This window comes from Oreochromis niloticus, linkage group LG18 (assembly GCF_001858045.2).
Source record: "Oreochromis niloticus isolate F11D_XX linkage group LG18, O_niloticus_UMD_NMBU, whole genome shotgun sequence".
NCBI lineage: Eukaryota > Metazoa > Chordata > Actinopteri > Cichliformes > Cichlidae > Oreochromis > Oreochromis niloticus.
Window position 1 is genome coordinate 34,200,389 of NC_031982.2, and position 19,710 is coordinate 34,220,098.

The window sequence follows — 19,710 nt, forward strand, 5'->3', positions numbered from 1 at the left end:
CAAATAATCTACATGGTTTAAATCAGCTGACAGTCATCAGCAGATTCTGAAACAAATACTGAGAATCATACGCAAATATCAGAGCTTCATCCAGATTATTTGCAAAACAAGGAGGACAAAACAGATTACCACCAAACCTCTAATTTAATCCAGATTAAGAGAGTATTAGTAGAGTTTAATAGTAATCACCCCAAGTTCACAGATTAACTAATAATTTTAAATTTTATGACCAAAATATTTTCAATTTAATCCAGATTAAATGACTATGAAGAAATTAACAGCAAATATCTGTGTCAGCAAAAAGTGTAAGAGATTTAAAACTTGGTATAAAGACTGCAACCTGACAGTCCAGATTAAATTACTCTATGTAAACAGGTTGTAAATAAAACCTGAACGCTTACAGTCAGGCTCAAAAATTCAATATAGAGTAACATTTGTTTTCCAGTTTGATCCCACATGTTCAGATTATGAGTTTAATTTACGCCCCAAACTCCAGATTAATGCTGAGAGCAAACGTGCAAATGCAGATTATCTGTTCCAGTTTGTTGGATGAAATACTGGTTTTCACTGGGAAAGCAACACATGGCGCCTCACCTGAACACGTATGTCTGCGAGTTCTCGTTAGGGTAGGAGTTGCCCTGGGCGATGAGGGGGACGGCCACCCGGAGGTTCGCCCCCTCCAGCACCAGATCCTCGGCCGACAGACGGCTGTCCCGTCGGTCCACTCGGAAGTTCAAGGTCAGGTTCTGCCCGTAACTCAAAACCTGGTTCCCCAAAAACTTCTCTGTGACACAGAAACGAGTCAGAGTCACCGACCAATCAGCAGCAGCGTTACACAGGGACAAAAACATATCCAGACCATAAATTTACAAACTAAAATTCCAGCCTTTTGTTTTGTTTCTTGCCTCTGAGGTGGGGCCTCCACCTGTGTGTGGACTCCTGGGTCTGCACCCAGAACGCCCACCAGATAATCCACAGACGACTTCTACAGAGTCAGAAACGACCAAGCCGCCAAAATAAACCACCCCCTCCTGTGTGTGTGTGTGTGTGTGTGTGTGTGTGTACCTGGTGCCACAAAGTAAATGGGGAAGTAGTCCTCTGAGATGAGGAAGATTTCCTGTCCGCTGGATGACCACTGCACCTGGCCCCTGGCTCCATCACGCTCCTGACCAGTCCACTGCTCATCATCTAACACACACACACACACACACACACACACACACACACACACACACACATATTAGAGCATGTACAGTGGCATTAGAGTGGGGTCATCTGTGTCCTGAGTGGGGCCTGCAGGCGGTGTTACCTCTGCTAAAGTCGGACTTGATGGCGTGGACGCTGAAGCCGTCGGCGCTGTCGCACACGGACGAGTGCTGGAAGCAGAAGCAGGGCGTGCAGCCCTGAGGGTTGTTCTCATCCAGGTTAAAGTAACCCAGTTTACACCTGAGGGACACAAACAGCAAGAACACACCTGTGACGTGCTGCTGCATGAACTGCACTTTCACTCGCTGCATGTTATCGTAACATGGGGCTGTGTGGGCGGGGCTGTGCGTCACCTGTCGCAGCTGAAGCCCTCCACGTTGTCTTTGCAGCGACACTGACCCGTGTTCACGTCACACTCCTGCGTGCTGCCTGAGGGCGAGCAAGAGCACTGCCTGATGGGGAGAGAGAGAGGGTCAGACTCATCAGTTCAGTCAGCAGGGGGCGCTCGCAGCTCACAGTGTTCATTCTCCAGCAGCCAACCACACTTCAGCTCATGTAATCATGACCCTTGACCTGACCCTGTTCCTCCTGAGTCAGAGTTCAAGTTCTTCTTCACTGAAACGGGGTTTAATACTCCTGACGTGGGAGAACGTCTCCTCTTTGGACGGTTCACCCAAAAACAGCCAGAGTTCAGTTTGTCTCTGAGACGTCCAGCTTCTCTCTAACAAGCTGAACTAAAGGAGCTCGCGCCGTGCTGCCGACAGCTCCACTCAGCAGTGTCGTATCAAACCCACACAGGAACGCCACGGCTCCGTCACCTCCGGCTGGACTGCAGGAGCTCTCTGTGGACGCTCGCTGTGAAGCGGCTGCCAGCTGCTCTGCTGTCAGCTCGGCCTCTCACCTGAAACCCAAAGGTGGCCGGGCTCTCTCTGTTACTGCCCCCAGGCCCCAGAATAATCTGCCCCCCCACATAAAACCAAACAGAGGACAATTTAAATCCGTCTTCAGTCCTGATTTATGTCCAGTTTTCTTCTGCTCCGTTTCCATTTTTCTATTTTTTCTATTGTTTTATACATGATTTCAGTTTTTAAATGTTTCTCACGTGGGGCAGCTCGGTGTGGCGACCCTGAAGAGGATAAGTGGAAGAGCATGGTTTCACATGATTGTGATTTCTGCTGTTTTTCACTCGAGTCGTGCTGTTGATGTGGGTTCTGCTGTTTCTGGAGACCTGGAATGTAAATATGCCTGCCTGAACTGGGTCACCTCCTGCTCTTTTAAACCTGCTACAGGAGACAAAGTGACTTCCCGACCGGCTGACGGCTGACAGCAGTCACCAAACAAGCTGGAAAACCGGCGAGTGACAGAGATACTCAAAGTGTTTGCTGTGAGAGAGCCGTGCACCCAGCAGCAGGTTAACCTGAGCCGATAACCTCCGCCGGGCCACGCTCGCGTCCCCGAGGTCAGCTGATGTTTGGCGTTTGTGGCGTACCTGCAGCCGGCCTCCGTCAGGCTGTGGTGTCCCGGCTGGCAGCGGTCGCACTTCTCTCCGGTCACTCCAGGTTTACACGCACACATGCCTCGGTCATCACACTGAGGAGACACGGAGCCTGCGCACACACACACACACACACACACACACACACACACACGTTAACCTCCAACCACATGCAAACAATCAGCTGCATTAATGAGCCGTCGTAGTGCAGAGTGGGTGGAGCAGCTGGCTCACATTAGTCGGCGGTTTCCTGCTGCGCTCCGTTAAAAACTGCTGAAAACCACAAAGTCCATGCCTGCGGTTTCACATGTTTTCACTTCACTCAAACATTTACAAAATCACTAAACCTGATCTTTAAACCTTTTCACGCTTTTCTGCAATTTGTGTCTCGATTCTCTGCAAACGACTCGACAGATTTCCTGAAAAATCACAACAGAGAGAAAAGAAACTACTGCAAGGAGTCGACAGTCTTCTGTCAAGAAAGGGTAAAAAGAGCAAACAAGTGATTTCAACGTGCTGCAAAAACAACTGAAAAAAACATCCAGAACCATCACGGACAGAAACATTTACCAGACAAAAACAAACAAGGTTAAAAAAAGATAAAATAGAGAAATGAAAATAATCAGCAAAACACTCGAAACAGAACGCAAGAACATGTGCACATGCCAAATGATCACACTCACAGACACACACACGTCTGACTGAAGTTGTGTTCAAGTGTAAATGTAAATGTGAGCTCATCACTGTTCATTCATGGTGTGTTCAAATGTCCGTGGGAAACTCCACTCTCAAAATCAGGGCTGAAGGGCCAATCACAGCCTCCCACTGACAGTTTTGTTCTCTCACACAGGCTGACATGAAGCTCTCATGCACGCACGCACGCACCCGCCCACACTCACACCAGGGAGCACCACTCACCGACGGGGTTGCAGAGGCAGGGCAGGCAGCGGCTGGCGCCCGGGTCTCTGTAGTAGTTGTCGAGGCAACGCTCGCAGTTGGGGCCGTCCGTGTTGTCGGCGCAGTTCCTGCAGTGCCCGCCGTGACCGGTGGCCCGGTACAGCTCGGCATCGAAGTAACACTCAGCACTCTTCCCGTTACACTCGCAGGCTGAGAGACCGACACAGAGTTTCACAATAAAAGACCGAAACAGGAAACAGTGAAAAAGTTTAAGATGCACCAAAATCTCTTGTGATGCAGTAAAACCATCAGTGACGGGCGACCATGTGACGGGGCAAACGTGCGGCGGCAGACTTACGCAGACACTCGTTGGCGCTGTCGGCCGTCGCTCTCCTCCAGGGCCGGTCGTTAAAGAACGGTTGGCACTCTTGGCAGTCGTTGCCGGCGGTGTTGTGTTTGCAGTTACACACCAGCCGTCCTCCATCGTTCCTCACGCACTCGCTGGCGTGGCCGTTACACTTACACCTGAAAGCAGAGACGCACACCTGTCACAGCGGAGGTTGCTGCTAACGCTAACACACCGTCATTAAAGCTCAACTCTTTGTTCAGTTTACTGTCGTCATTGTTTTTGCTCCCGATGAGGTTTTTCCGCTCTGCAGCTCCGAGCAAAGGTTTTCTTAAACCTCCCGAGGGAGCGCAGCCGCCCGCCTCCTCAGCAGGACGGGACTTGCTCAGCAGCCACCTTTGGCTATTGTCTCAGGTGTCTCTTGGCAGCGAGCTGCTGGAAAAACTGACAGTGGGAAGGAAGAGAGGCCTGGGTTCGGCTCGGAGCTGTTAGAGCTGCACAGCTCGGGCTTACAGCACTGAGTCAGTGTTTGCAGTGGGTTTAATACTGTAAACATGCAGACTTCACCGAGCTGAAGGAAAGCCCAGCATGCACCCTGAGCCCTTCTGGAGCTCTGCAGGAACACGGCACCGAACGAAGGAGCGATAAAGCTGCGCACAGATAAACAGCGCGGCTCACGAGCAGCACTGAGGAATGTGTCGGAGATGAGATACGCCGCCATCTAGTGACGCACAGAAGCTCCGCGGGACAACACGTCCTTTATTCTCCTGCAGTGAGTGCGAAGGCTTCAGAGAGACGTCCCCTGCAAACAGTCAAACCCTCGAGAACAGAAGGAGGGAGTCTGTGGCTGTTAGCGTGACAGAGTCGCACACTTTTGTGCAAAAGTCTCGAGTCATGTCTTTATATGCTGCTTCAAAGGAGCCAGACTTTGTTGAGGTGGTCTCAAGTTCTCCGGGATTTCTGAAGCTCTTTCAAAGTTTTTCTTTGGACCACTGAGCAAAGAACCAGTTTTAAAGTGTATCTTTAGGCTCTTTGTTTCCATCGGCCTGTCGCAAAAACATCGTCTGCTCCCATTTCTTTACCCAATGAGGTGATTCTCAGAGCTGTTAGCTGAAAACCTGGCACACCTCAGCGCGGTGCGCAGTGCGTCCTCTAGGACAGGATGCCTGCCAAGAAGCCGAGAACAGGCTGAGGTATGCACATTATAAAAGACCTGGACTGATCAGTGGAACGGGTCTGATGGTCAATCTGATAAATCTAGATTTGGTTCAGGGAGGAGGTCGGGACAGAGGTCCTTCTGTGCAACACGGTGGAGGCTCCGTCATGGTTCGAGACGATTTCAGCTCATGGGACCATCCTGACGGAGAGGAGCTCCAAATGTGCTGAAGGGTGAAGGAGGTCACACCAAATATTCACTTACGAGCCCGTTAAACTCTGTTTTTGCCTAAAATTTTGTATTTTCATCTTTGCACACAATTCAATAAATCGCTGCGCCCGTTTCACATTTTCACAGCAAACTAAAGAAATGTGGCTCGAGATCGTCTCTGCGGCTGTGTCCTGGGTTTACACAGCTGTTTGAGTTCAATCAGAAACTTTCCTGGTAACACATCATTCATAAGACCTCATTAAACAGAAGTGGGGAGAAGATTGTTGGCTCTTTCTTAAAGCAGGACAGGAGGTGGAGCTTCAGTCGCACCCGAGCAGGGACACAGATGAACATTTATAAATGTTCAAAGCCACGGAGGGAGAGGCATGAAAGAAATCCCGAACATCACACATGTTAAGCCGGATTTAAAGCCTTTGCTGCCTCCCGGCCAAAACGTGAGCAAATGGAAAAACTCCAGGTGATCTTCTGTCCAATGAGCTGCGGCTTTCAGAAAGTCTCTACCTGCTTCAAGCAGCTGCACGAGTTCAAGGAGTTCAAAGGAGCGTTCATGAGCTGTGTGTTTGCATGAATGAGTCACTGGCAGAGTTGCACAATGAAAAGTGTTGATATAATAAAGTGCAGATAAATCTGACCACAGAGCTGCCAGCTGAGCACGCTCAGGTAGATCCAGGTGAGGGTGCAGAGGAAAATCTCCTCCTGGAACAAGTAAAGGTTAAATCCTCCAGGTGCTCGGCTCGGGAATCGTCCCTTTTCTTCCATCCGTCACGGCTGTCGGACCGCCCCATTCCGGTTTCCCTATAATCCAGCCCTGCCGGCTAGGAATTTCAGGAATGCTGGCGGTGTAAGGGAAATGTGCTCCACATTCAAACAGATTATGGCTGCAGAGGCGCGCTCCGTGTAACACTCGAGTAATGCCTGTCAAAAACGAGTTCTAGGTGGATCCCTGCACCGGCCACAAGGAAGCGGACCGCACAGTGACACAGTGGGACCTGACCACACTCGTCCAATCAGGAAGCAGGACGAGCAGAGCTCCATCGGAGGACTTGACTGTGACATGAGGAGCTGAAAAACGCGTCAGAGTGGACCTGCAGTGAATCTGAGGCTTTACCTTCCTCCCACCGCGAAGTCGGAGATGGCGTAGTAGTAGGACTTGAGGACCTTGGGGTCATTGAAGACCTCGTCTCCAAATGTGTTGAGCCGGTTCAGGGTCACTCTGATGTCGGTGGCCGTCACCCAGTCCTGCAACAGACACAACATGGACGCTGCGTTAGACACACGAGGGCAAACAGAGGAGCATCACCTGCCAGACAGCACCTGATCTTCAGGATGAACGGAGCATGCTCATACACCTGACCAACCACGGTCATGCTCTGATGTCCTGATTGGCTGAAAGCCTCTTCACACTCAGACTACCCGTCAACATTCAGCCGCTGCACGCCGACAAAGACACCGACAGCCAAAAATCACCATCGGGTCCATGTCAGCCAGTGACACTGCAAAAACAATATTTCTTCCATAACTATGGATTAATCAGCTAATCAAACTCATAATCAGTCTGATTGAGACGCGTTCTGTTTATTCGACTGTACAGACATAAATGTGATCGGACATCAGCGCGTCCATGGACCGCAGCTGAGTTTTTAGAAATAATTTATGTCTTTATGATCCAACGACTCGAGAAATTTTTAAAACTTTATTTTGTTTTTCTCCCGTTTATCCAAACAGCTGGAACGATGTCACTCCTGGATGATCCTCAGCATGGACGCAGGTTTGTGGTCAATACTGCCCCAAGAAAACTTAGTCATTAAAGGTCACGTTGAAGAGAGCATGACTACCTCAGCCAGTAATCTGATTACTTTAACTAAACTCAAAGCAAACGCAGGCGTGTGAAACATCCTGGCTTTTGTAATCTGCAAACAGAGCAGTGGTTTCAGCTCCAGCTGTGGGAAAAACAGTGACGCAGACAGCAGCAGGCCCTCACACTGTGACATTTCCACAGAAATGAATTTATTTTCTTGGCCTTATGATACGAGATCCAGATGGAGGGAATTACTCAGGACACCTGTTGGGTTTCAGAGGATAAAGAAAGTTACTCAACATCCCGCCTCGTGGGAAAGCCAGCGATAGCTTCGTTCAGCAGGAAACTCGTCAGGCCCGAAGCTTCGCAGCAGCTGAAGACGAAGCGGCGGCTCGAGGGGAAAGTGGGACTGAATACAAGCGAGCTGGCCCACTGTCAGACCTGCTCTACGTTTGTCTGCCCACTCAGGAAAACTGTGACTTCGCACATGCCTGTTAAATCCTTGGACAAGTGCTGGGAATGTGGAACAGCCTGCAACGCACAGGCTCTGAAACAGGAAGTTTACCTGTCCTGAGGCAACCCTGTAAGGAATCTCACAGGAAACAAGCAGAGCATAAATCCCTAAAAGCACCGAGCATGACGGTTAAATATTGATGTAACACACATGTAGCCTGGTAACACAGCCGACCGGCCCTGAAACAACTTCCATCATGTTACTGGATTCATTCCCAACATGAGCAACACAAATAATCCGCTCCGAACACGACAGCCGTGAGTTCCTGAAACATGAAGCTGTGCTTTATTATTACAGAGGCTACTCCATGATCAGGAGCTTCACAGATTCAGCGTTCCGGCCTCCACCATGATGGTTTTTAGAGCCAGATTTCTCCTTCACTGGCTCCCTGTTAAATCTATAAATCCTGCTCCTCATCTACAAGAGCTTAAATATTCAGGCCCCTCTTCTGTGGAACCAGCTTCCAGTTTGGATTCAGGAGACAGATACTATCTCTACTTTCAAGATTAGGCTTCAAACTTTCCTTTTTGCTAAAGCATATAGTTAGGGCTGGACCAGGTGACCCTGAATCCTCCCTTAGTTATGCTGCAATAGATGTAGGCTGCCGGGGATTCCCGTGATGCATTGAGGTTTTCCTTTCCAGTCACCTTTCTCACTCACTATGTGTTAACAGACCTCTCTGCATCAAATCATATCTGTTATTAACCTCTGTCTCTCTTCCACAGCATGTCTTTATCCTGTTTTCCTTCTCTCACTCCAACCAATCACAGCAGATGGCCCCGCCCCTCCCTGAGCCCGGTTCTGCCGGAGGTTTCTTCCTGTTAAAAGGGAGTTTTTCCTTCCCACTGTCGCCAAAGTGCTTGCTCATAGGGGGTCATATGATTGTTGGGTTTTTCTCTGTAAGTATTACTGTAGGGTCTACCTTACAATATAAAGCACCTTGAGGCGACTGTTGTTGTGATTTTGCGCTGTATAAATAAAATTACATTTAAATAAATGGAATAGAGGCCACGCCTCTAATAATGCAACCTAATCTAGGCGAATTATAAAGGCATGCTGGAGCCTCCAGTGGACGTTACAGGAACTGCAGGTTTCTCACTTCCATGATGGCTTCCTGAGACCAAAGGCTGCTCTTTGAGGAAATACTGGCCAATAAGGTCACAGCTAAAACTCTGTTTCCTCTTTTCTAAACTCTCCACATGTGCATTACTAAGTTGGTCCCACAGTCCACCTCAATCCAGCCTCAAAACTTCTGAAATGCTCAGAAAAAATGACATTTATGCAGAATTAGCTGCCGTTACAGTCTGATGTGACCCATCGGTGGAGTGATGCATATCAGCCGATTAGGAAGCTGTAAACTCATTTAAACGCTGATAAAACATCCAGTTAATTTTTTTATTGGTAATATTTTCAGTGTAACCTTTGACCATGTTTTAGTTCAGGCAGTCTGCCCCGTCACATTACCCATCCCAGTTTGGAAAAGCGGTCAGCCGAAGCTTTCTGGAAAACATTTTCACGGCTCGTTATTTCCTCCCTTTCTTCCTTCGACCCTCGCACTTCCTCTCCGTTTAAATGAACAGATTTAGCTCTGCAGCTCAGCTCTAAACTTCCTTATTTGTCTCGCTGGCATCGAGCTATTTATACCAAAGCCAGGATCTTTTTGGAGGCGGCGGCCGGCCGGAGGCGTCAGACGGCTGTTTGTCGCTCTGTGACATTCCTGCTGTCTGTCATCTCTGAGCGGGAAATAACCGGCAGCTGAGAGCGTTCGCCTCAACGGGCCGATGATCAACCATCACGGCGTTAAATAGAGCCGAGAGCTGCAGGCACAAGTGTTTGCAGGCCCGACTTTTCACCTCTAACTGTTTCTGAGTGAGCCGCAGAGAAATCCAACATCCCTGAGACCGATTCATCCCTGCTGGGCCATCCTCACCGCGGACTGTGGCCTTAGACGTCCACAGGATCGTTATTACATTTAGATTGATCATTTTATTCTTTCCTGTCAGACTCACATCTGCGGCTGCTGAACCATCTGCTGACCAACGACACCACATTTACTCCACTTTGTGCTTCCACGACAAAAATCAGCCTTAAATGTCGTGACAGTTACATCAAAGTTAGCTAACATCTTGATGTGGCTGATGGAGAAGTGACGCTCCAAGTTTCTTTTCCTACGGCGGCCCCGAGGCGGGAAACCCCCCCAAAAACAGAAAACACAACATTTTGGAAAACATGACAAAAAAGAAAAACAATCGCTCCAACATTCCCGGGAACACAGCGGGCGCTTCAGGAATGATAATGAGACATGACAGACGCCGGAAAAGGATGGGAATGCTGTTTTTTTTATTTTTTTTTTAAATGAAATGAACCAGACTTCCTGGTAGCTTGCTGATGTCATTTCCTGTCTGAGCTGTGTCCTTCGTTTCAAAAAGACTGAAATCTGGGGAAATCCAGCAGAGCTCAAAGGGTCTGAGCGCTCGGCTCGTTTACGGCATCGTGTTGGAATCAACGTCTTTGGGTTTTAAACTGATGTTTAGCTGAAACGAGCCACTGGAGGGCGCCACCTCCAGTTACAGGCGCAGTGACAGTCTGTTTCCACGGTTTTCGGTGTCTGCTACAATCGGAGCTACAACCGTTACGGTTGTGTAACGTGGCCCCAGCAGGCTCACCGTTCCTGATTTACAGATTCAGGAAACACTTGGGAAGACACACGTAGTCTGCAGCTGATGTCGGTCGACTAATGGAGACGAGTCGGACCTTTCGCTGCACACGAAAACGTCCCGGACGCTCACAGCGCATCTGGAAAAAATCCCAGCAGCACTTTCAGGACCTCTCTGGGAATTTTCCCCACTTGGACTCAAGGATGAAAGGATTAAAATTTCAATCTGTGGAGCAGTTTTAATGTGGAAGACTTGACGCGCTGCAGACTAAACAGCTGAAGCTGGACGTTTATTCCACCTCTAAAATCACTGGTTGCGTCTCTGCTCGCTCTCGTTCGCCTCCTGACAGGCTGTTTGTTTCCAGGCTGAATGTTTGTGATTCCCGCAGGACTTCCTAACGCCAAGCAGCATTCTTCCTTCAAGAAAACACGTCTCGGGTGAGGCCTCCACACTGGCACGGAGCTGCAGATGATTGATGGCAAACAAATGTTCGCTACAGTTTAGACAGCGGCGATTTGGAGACGAGGCCGCTCCGGCTTCCTGGATGGAACAGCGTGAGGATCTGCAGCTGCTGGACGGGCCGGATGAGTTTATGCTGCATGAATGTCGGAGATGAGAGAAGAACCGAGCCTTTAAAACGGTCAGCAGATAACCGGACCAGCTGTGGTTTTTAACAAGCCTTCATCTGAGCCAATCGACACCTGAACCTCCGTCGGGTTTTATTTTTTTCTGAGGTTAAGGCGGAGAGCGGAACAGCAGATTTTTATTTTGAATTCCTCCGATCAGATACTTCCTGAGTTAATCACCAGCACACACGTCATGTCAGGTCACGGCTGGGGAATCAGAGTCGTTCCTGATCCCGCCTGCTGGTATTCAGAGTCACCCCACAGTGTGACATCATTATGAGGATGATCACCTGGAGGGTAAAACGTTTAGAGAAAACAGCTGTGATCACCAACACCGGCCATACACCTGATATTCCACCAATCAGCACACGGCAGCGCAGGTCCTCAGTGGTTTATCATCAGCTGACTCTTCTCAACGTTTAGTCTTTGTTTTAATATCGTCTTTAAAATCGAGCCAAACTTAAATAAATCAAATGTTCTAAAATAAGAAAAGACTGAAAAATAACACGAAGAGTTCCAGAGTTCGTGGGCTTCGGCTTTTTAAGGACCGACCTTACTGAAAACTGATGACGGTTCAGAAACTGAAATCCTCCTCAGAGACCACCTTCTTCCCAGGACAACCTGAATCTTCCAGCTCGACTGACCACGGAACGAAATGATAACCGAGGCTCAGAGATTATGAAATACATCCATGCAGGGCTCGCAAAATCGCTAGCCCGACGTCCCGGGGCACCGATTTTTCCAGTCGGGCTACCAAAATCCATCTCAGCCCTGCCCGTCGGGCTATCATAGGAAGGAAAAATATGTGTCAATGTTTTTGCATTTTCTTTCACAAATGTAGCTGAGTAATTATGTCATTGGCATCAATGAGCCTCTGTCAATATGTGACATATTGAAATCGCGTTTGAATTTGTGCTTGTTTCACTTTCACTTTGCGATCGCGCGAACGGTGTGTAGAGAGCGGCAGCACTGATTGGTGAGTGACGATTAATTGCGCACCAATTCCTCTGACATCGTCTTATCACTCATTAGCTACTATTCAAACCTGACAAGTGAAATCTCCCACAGGAAGCTTAAACACGTGAGAGGTTGATTGCGCAGAGAATCGCTGACCGTTATGTGAGTGCGTGTGTAAAAGCAGCAGGATTTACGCTGGTATTTTAGTTCTGCTGAGCCAAATAAGACAGGTCAGGGTGAAGAAGGGGCAGCCAATGAAAAGCTGACCACAAAACGGAAAAGTTATGACAAATCAGACTATGAGGCAAAAAGAAAGCTCAGCTTTTGTGGTTTAATGGACAAAAGAATTTCTGTGGCTGGAATATGACGAGCTAAATAACATAATGTTCTGCCGGGTGTGTCGTGAGTTTCCCTCGATTTCTGAGTCGCCAAGCACCTTTGTTACTGGGCCCAGTAACTTTAAGAAAGACCCCATCAGAACCCATGAGAAATGCAAGAAATGCATCATTGCCCAGTCTGCAATATCTTTCCCAGAACAAACAGCAATTGCAAAAAACATACTAAAAGTAAACCAAGCACAAGAAGAAGTCCTGAAAAATCTTTCAAAAGCGTTACTATGTTGCAAAGAGTGAACTACCATTGGCCAAATTTAGCAGTTTTTGCAAACTTCAAAAAGCAAATGTCCTCGATCTTGGTTCCCCTTACCTCTTACCCGTGACTTCAGTGGAAATTTCAGATTCAGGATCTGACACAGACTGATTCATGTTCTACAGTTCTTACAAGTTCATAGAAATTTCTGTTCAATTAGAAACAAGTATTTGAGTTGATGATTGTAATTTTTATACAGTTGTGATTTGTATTTTAACAATTTTCTGATTAATTTTTGTTTCCTTTACAATATTATACTTTAATGTATAATATTGTAAAGGAAACAAAACATTAAAAAATTGCTCTTTTTTATTCGGGCTACTTAAATTTATTTTGGGCTACCAAAAACTGAAGAGTGCCTGCCCGAAGGGCTACCAGAGATTTTGAAATTTTTCGAGCCCTGCCATGATCAGAAACTCCCAGATCCTAATCTGACTGAAACTATGATCCGTCCTTAAAAAGGATCTCCATGCATGAAGATCTGATCTCCAGCATGTCCCTGAGACCTGCAGCATCTATGAGGAACACCGACTGCAGAAATGACTCCAGCAAAGTGCAGGAAACGAGGAACAACCGAACCTGACTGTAAAACTATGATCCAGCAGAAATGATGGACGGGCAGCTCCGTCCATCCATCAGGACCTTCTGTCACTCGTTGTTTTCAGAATAAATATTTACGCACATCCTCCTTTCAGGACCTTCCTGATTAAAACACATCAGCTCTAAATGAATAATGTGAGTCTCTGATGCCACAAAATCTCCTGCAGAGTCTGACAGAGGAACATTCATCATGTTAGTCTCTCCCACTGCTCCTCCTCATTCATGAGTCTGCTTCATTTGTCTGTTTCTTCACCTACAGTGTGCTGACTGTGGGAAACTCTCAGTGTTTCTCTTGTTACTGATAAAACCTATAAACTGTATTTAGTGTGTATTTAGTATTTCTGTGTGTGTGTGTGTGTGTGTGTGTCAGCGTAACCTTACGAAACACAAAGTGAGGCGAGAGGAATGAACACAGACTCTGCTTCCTGCTCATGAAGCAATCGCAAACACGCTGACGGGGGACGGGAAGAGGAGGGGACAACGAGGAGAGCGCTCCAGCTGCCGGGCGCTCGGGCCAAACCGAGCTGGGAAATCCGGGGGCGTTGCCTGGAAGCGGGTCGCAGCACTCGGCAGGCGCCGCTGCTGCAGAATGCTGCGAGCAGCAGCAGAACTTCTGTCTGCTGAACGAGCGAACACTCGCTTATAAAACCATTACAGATGCTGATGTTTGAGGTCTGAAACTTTCCCTTTATTCTGGGAATATTTCATCAGTTTCAGGCGCTCCAAGGGAACAAATATTCAAAAGACGAAGAATCTTTGATGATTACGGAGAGTTTAGAGGAAAGCAGCGATCCGGTCTTCATGTGAGCTTTTCCAACTGTGTGAACGACTCCCACGAAGCTGCTGCTCTTTCTCAAACGAAACAGCCTCCCTGTGCCCAGATGTGCGCCGTAACCTCCGGCTTCTCGTTCTGTGAGGGGAGGAACCACGATGATCCCGCCTGAGGAAACGTTGTCTCAGGTGGCGTCACACACACACGCCTTCATCTGTAGTTCCTGAGGCTCAAACACTGTCCTTATTTTTCAGGCTGAGTCTAAATAAGAACTTTATGAAGAACAGAAGATACTTTTAAAAGGATTAAAGCTCAAATTTGTGCCTCAACGTGATTCCAGTAAAATTCTCGTCACATTTCTGTCTTCAGACTTTCTAACATCACTTTTCTGTGGAGCTGATATCGTTTCTGCTCTCGAAGCCTTTAAAAATGATTCCTGAGGTAAAATCAGAATTAAAAACGCGCTCACCTGGAGGACGGGGCTGTTGTCGAAGTTGTAGGCGCTGGGTCGTCCCTCCAGTGTGGAGAAGGCCACGTTTCCTCCGGTGAGCGGCGAGATGTCGCTGAACTCGTCGGTGCAGAGCGCCTGCTGCTCGTCCTGGCCGGTCCGGATGAAGCCGCGGTTCGCTTTCTGGTAGGTCTTCTCGCAGGAGCTGCTGTAGTACTGGTACGGCACCCAGGGGCTGCCCTCGCTGGTCCGCTTGTAGATGGCGAAGCTCTCCGGCCGGCTGGTGTGGAACTTGAGGCGGACGTAGGTGATGTCAAAGGCCTTACCTGCAGAGAGAGGGAGGAGCGTTAGGTTAGATTAATTCTGTGTGTTACAGATGGAAGGAGAGTAAAAACCTGCAGACATAGAAACAAAGACAGAAAGAAGCTGAGAGTCGGACGAGCTGCAGGATCAATCACACTGATGCTTCAGGCTCTGAGCTGCAGGGCGGAGGTTAAACCATACACAGCACAGCTGGATACAGCTGTACCTCCACCCTGACTGTAACCTGAGGATCTCTGCAGAGCATCGTGTCTCTGCAGGACTGTTTCCTGACGCCCGCTCGGGCCTTGTCGGGGGGGATCTTGGGCGATTTGGGAAATGCTGAGCAGGAATGTGAAGTGCAGTTCTTCCTCTGACTGTGACACTCGGGGCTGCGGACGGTCTCCGCATATTTGGCGAGTCTGAGCAGGTCGGCCTGAACGCTCCAGCAGCCGTCAGTCAGCGAGCAAAGGAAGGCCGCCGTGTTCGAGCCGGGCGGCGGGGGGTACGGCTGTTTGCTCAGCCAAAGAATCTGCTCTGTAAACAGTGCGCTGACAGGGCCCCGGCCTGGAGGGGCCCCTCTGTGTCAACGGCAAATAAAGGTGAAGCTGCTGATAGGACTGAAGCTCACAAAGAGCTGCAGTTTATTACAGGAAACAATGAAGCAACAGCAAACACGCCGCCGGCGTCCTCCCCGTGTGTGCGTGACGCTCTGAGGACCACACTGAGTTTATGAGCGAGGGCTAACAGGCGCTGCGAGGGCGGAGGCCCATTTACTGCTCACAATCAAAGCCTCAGGTCGACACGGTCGGCGTGACGTCAACGCTGAGGTTTCATTTTCTGTATTACTGCCCGTTCCATTCATCACTGCAAACACAGGCACCCAATCAGAGGTCGGTCTGAAGGCTTTAAATTTCAACAGCACCGAGCCTGAAGCGCTGGATCAGGGACGGATCAGCACATCTCATGAAGCCCAAACTGCTACTGTGCTGCTTTCATCTTCACAAACACGCTCGCTTTGTGTTTTCACCGCAAAGCAAACTCAGTGTGAAAGAAACAGAAGCAGATGATTGAAACCAGCTGCCTCTCTGCACCAACTCAGGGTCGGTGTGGACGCCCGTGAACCTGCTCGCCACAGCAGATCCAGGACCAACCGTCACTCAGAGCCGCTGAGTTATAATCAGGGGCCACAACACCAGAGATTTACCAGGCAGGGTAAACTGTCAAAATAAAAGCATGGAGGCTGGCCATCGGTATGTCAAACATGGGTGGAGGTGTTTTTTTAGAAGAACCAAAAATAAAGAAATGCAGAAAATGTTCAGAGACTGATTAAATGTGTGACCTTTTTCTTTTAAAGTCACTGCGTTCCCAAAGCGTCGGCCTTGTGAGGCTGTTTACAGTAATCGAGTTTGAAATATCCTTCAAACATTCATGATTACATATTTACAGAGTCATGAAACAAAAGCTGTTCCCATCACAGGTGGGAAAACGGCTCAAATGCAAAAGGAAGGAGACGCTGAGGTGACGAACGTTTGTGAGGGGAGAGGAACGGGCCTCAGGTGGATGGAGGTCTGAACACCAACCATGGTGCTTCTATGTAGCCTCCCCAGAACGTCCCCTCACAGATGTGTGTGCAGAGATCAAAGCAGCAGCTTTCAGGGCTGAGAAATGAAAAGGAAGCGCTCCATCATGGTTTCCCACACATTCCTCCACAGTCGGACACTTTGAGTTCCTGGAACAAACTGGGATGGGTGAAGAGTTCACCAGTTTCAGAATAAAAAGCCGTTTTATTCAGATCTGACGGCGAACACGTGGGACCTGCAAATGTCCCGTGGAGCCTCGCCGGCCTCGGATCAAAGTTTTATGAAGAGGCGTCAGAGGAGACAAACGCCACTGACAGGAACACAAACCCGTCGGTGACATCTCTTCAAAACCTGCAAAGAAACACGCCTCCGCATCCTGACGCACGGGACAAAAGCGTCTGTTGTCGCAGCAATCGGGAGGCAAACAAAGTCCAGGTGGCTGCTGGGACAGGAGGCCGGAGGAGCCCGCAGGAAGTGATGCTGCAGACAGACGACAAAGCGCCGTCCTGTGAACACAAAGAGGAAGCCACACAGACTAGAAACACAAACCAAGGATGAACCCGAGCTCAGGCTGACGAGGAGCCCTCTCCATCTTCTTTCACAACCCGAAGCCGTGCTGTCACCTCTGCACTGAAGCTTCACCATCCGTTTCCCAGCATGCACAGAGAAAAGTTGATGAGACTTGACGTTAAAACTCTGAAAAACGTGGCTCTATGAGAGCAGGAGGACAAGAGGAGCCTTCCAGCAGAATAAACCCTCATAAATCTGAGATGATTCAGGTTTTATGGAGATGACTTACAGGGAGTTAACCCTTCACCTCTATAGCTCTTGTTAACAGCCTCGCCTGCAGCTGGACGACGTGTCCGTTTCACATATTTGACATTTGTTTCATTCTCGTCCTCCAACCTAAAGGACAGAAGAGGTCAGCCATCCTTACAATGACTAGGAGCACTTATCTACAGCGACTGAGGACGCTGGAGGAGCGAATCAAACATACCCCTCTCACCCAGGAGAGCCGGGTGCAGCAAAGCTCCTTCACCCCAGGGATCGCTTTATTGTCACGGTTAAAAAAAAGTATTTTTAGTAAAAAAGAAATAAACATACATCAAGTAAAGCAGATTATCGTCCTCTGCACAGACAGGCCTCCAAACACTGGATGTAAACTGCAGGCTGTGACGTCACACACTGGTTTAAGTCTTCTTGGTCTGTTACCACGGTAACCTCACAGCAGCCATATTATTGGTCACATGATGTCATTAAAAAGGCCCCAAAAACCTCCAACAGCTCCAGTTAGCTGCAGTGAAGCTAGCAGACAGCTAGCTGCCTGTGTCGCCATCGACCTGTCAGTCAAAGAGGCCACGCCCCTAACAATGTATAACAACTACAACCAGAGCTGTAAACACGTTGGATATGTTAACATGGGAGTTTATTATGGCATTATTTTTGTGCCACTATTCTGAGCGCACGTAAAAGTAATTTGCAGGTGCAAGTGTTGCATTTTGAGGAGAAATTTATTTTGAGCAAAGAAAAGCTAAATTTGAGTGAACAAAATTCATTCCTGCGTGCAAAAAATGTATTTCAGTGTTTGCTATTATCCACACACACAATAGCAGCCCCTCTCGCTCAGTTTCTGCATTTGCACTTGCTCTCAACGTGTTGCTCGCGCTCTCAACGTGTTGCTCGCGCTCTCAACATTTCAGCCATGCACGTTCAACTCTTTCTGTACGCGGTTATATTTGTGCCACAAAACCAGCCAATCACAGACTTAGAGGCAAATAATCTGATTGGCTGTTTTGGTCTCCAACCAGCGCGAAATGACGAAATGCAATATCCCAGAATCCATTTCGTCCAAAACTCAAACGAGGCAGTGGCGGAGGAACACAGAGTGGCAGAGTTTGAAATATTACTCTGTCTGGGTCACAAAATAAAGTTTTAAGATATTTTCATGCGAGAATGTTGCTGTGTAAACTTCAAATATCTGCTCGATTTATCGAGACATCACATATTTGCGTAAGTGCTCTAACGTTCTCGGACATGCCTGTTACCCACCAGCTGACCGGGTGGTCACTCGGGTTAAACATAATATATAAGGCTGAACTGACAAAAAATGGCCGACAGCACCACCAGGTATTGTAGGAAAAACCATAAAGCCTTTGAACTAAAACAAACGCTGTTGTGACAGTGATGTACACTCCAGCAAACATCAGCTGATACTAGAAATTAATATTAAATAAATTCTAACAACAGCTGATCAAGCTTAAACGTGCTGCTGTTGTTTAGCGCAACATCCGCTGGTTTCCTCTTTTTGGCGCAAAGTGAGCGATAAACAAACAAGAGAGACGATCAGCTGATCATTGATCAGTTTCATGATTGAAGTAGCAACAGGAGAGGGAGGGGAGAGAGAGGAGAAGAGGCAGCTGTGCAGCAAAGACGCAGAATAACTCCAGCTTTGTGTCTTTTTCATTCTAACTGAAGTCCGGGACGAATCGCGTTCCTTTGCCCCTCAACACGGATGTATTGTAATTGGTCCAGCCCAGAGTTGATCATGACCAATTGGCTAATTGGTTATGATCAACTCTGGGATCAAGTGGCACTTTCATTGTTTATACCGTTACAAAAACAAACAAACAAACAAACAAACATAAAAATGAAAAATCATTATTGGCCCACCGGACAAATGCCCAGTATGCCCAATGGCCAGTCCAGCTATGCGGTCAGCTGGTGGGTAACAGGCATGTCCGAGAACGTTAGAGCACTTGTGCAAATATGTGATGTCTCGATAAATCGAGCAGATATTTGAAGTTTACACAGCAACATTCTCGCATGAAAATATCTTAAAACTTTATTTTGTGACCCAGAAAGAGTAATATTTCAAACTCTGCCACTCTGTGTTCCTCCGCCACTGCCTCGTTTGAGTTTTGGACGAAATGGATTCTGGGATATTGTATTTCGTCATTTCGAGCTGGTTGGAGACCAAAACAGCCAATCAGATTTTTTTGCATCCAAGTCTGTGATTGGCTGGTTTTGTGGCATAAATATAACCGCGTACAGAAAGAGTTGAACGTGCATGGCTGAAATGTTGAGAGCGCGAGCAACACGTTGAGAGCGCGAGCAACACGTTGAGAGCAAGCGCAAATGCAGAAACTGAGGGAGAGGTGCTGCTATTGTGTGTGTGGATAATAGCAAACACTGAAATACATTTTTTGCACGCAGGAATGAATTTTGTTCACTCAAATTTAGCTTTTCTTTGCTCAAAGTAAATTTCTCCTGAAAATGCAACACTTGCACCTGCAAATTACTTTTACGTGCGCTCAGAACAGTGGCACAAAAATAACCAGAGTTTATGGGGACTGACTCACTGGAGCCCTGGTGGACATTAGAGGAACTGCAGTTTCTGACTCCCACAGATTAAAATGGACGTTTTTCCGCACTTTGAAAATGTGAGATTTGATTTTTGTACAGCTTTATTTTTCTGA

At 47.9% G+C, this 19,710-nt stretch overlaps 1 protein-coding gene across 2 annotated transcripts in view; it reads right to left on the reverse strand.

Moving 5' to 3' along the window:
• lamc1 (laminin, gamma 1) overlaps positions 1 to 19,710 on the reverse strand; it is a 66,851-nt gene that overhangs the window by 8,473 nt on the left and 38,668 nt on the right. The window contains exons 3-11 of one of the 2 annotated variants that reach the window (XM_003458942.5): positions 14,373 to 14,677; positions 6,440 to 6,570; positions 3,957 to 4,123; positions 3,620 to 3,808; positions 2,696 to 2,813; positions 1,560 to 1,658; positions 1,310 to 1,446; positions 1,066 to 1,188; positions 595 to 784 (exon numbers count right to left, since the gene is read on the reverse strand). In XM_003458942.5, the coding sequence (XP_003458990.1) occupies positions 595 to 784; positions 1,066 to 1,188; positions 1,310 to 1,446; positions 1,560 to 1,658; positions 2,696 to 2,813; positions 3,620 to 3,808; positions 3,957 to 4,123; positions 6,440 to 6,570; positions 14,373 to 14,677 (1,459 nt within the window). Of the gene's footprint in view, positions 1 to 594; positions 785 to 1,065; positions 1,189 to 1,309; positions 1,447 to 1,559; positions 1,659 to 2,695; positions 2,814 to 3,619; positions 3,809 to 3,956; positions 4,124 to 6,439; positions 6,571 to 9,652; positions 9,912 to 14,372; positions 14,678 to 19,710 lie in introns of those variants that run through there. The other variant, XM_005464205.4, reaches the window with a different exon arrangement.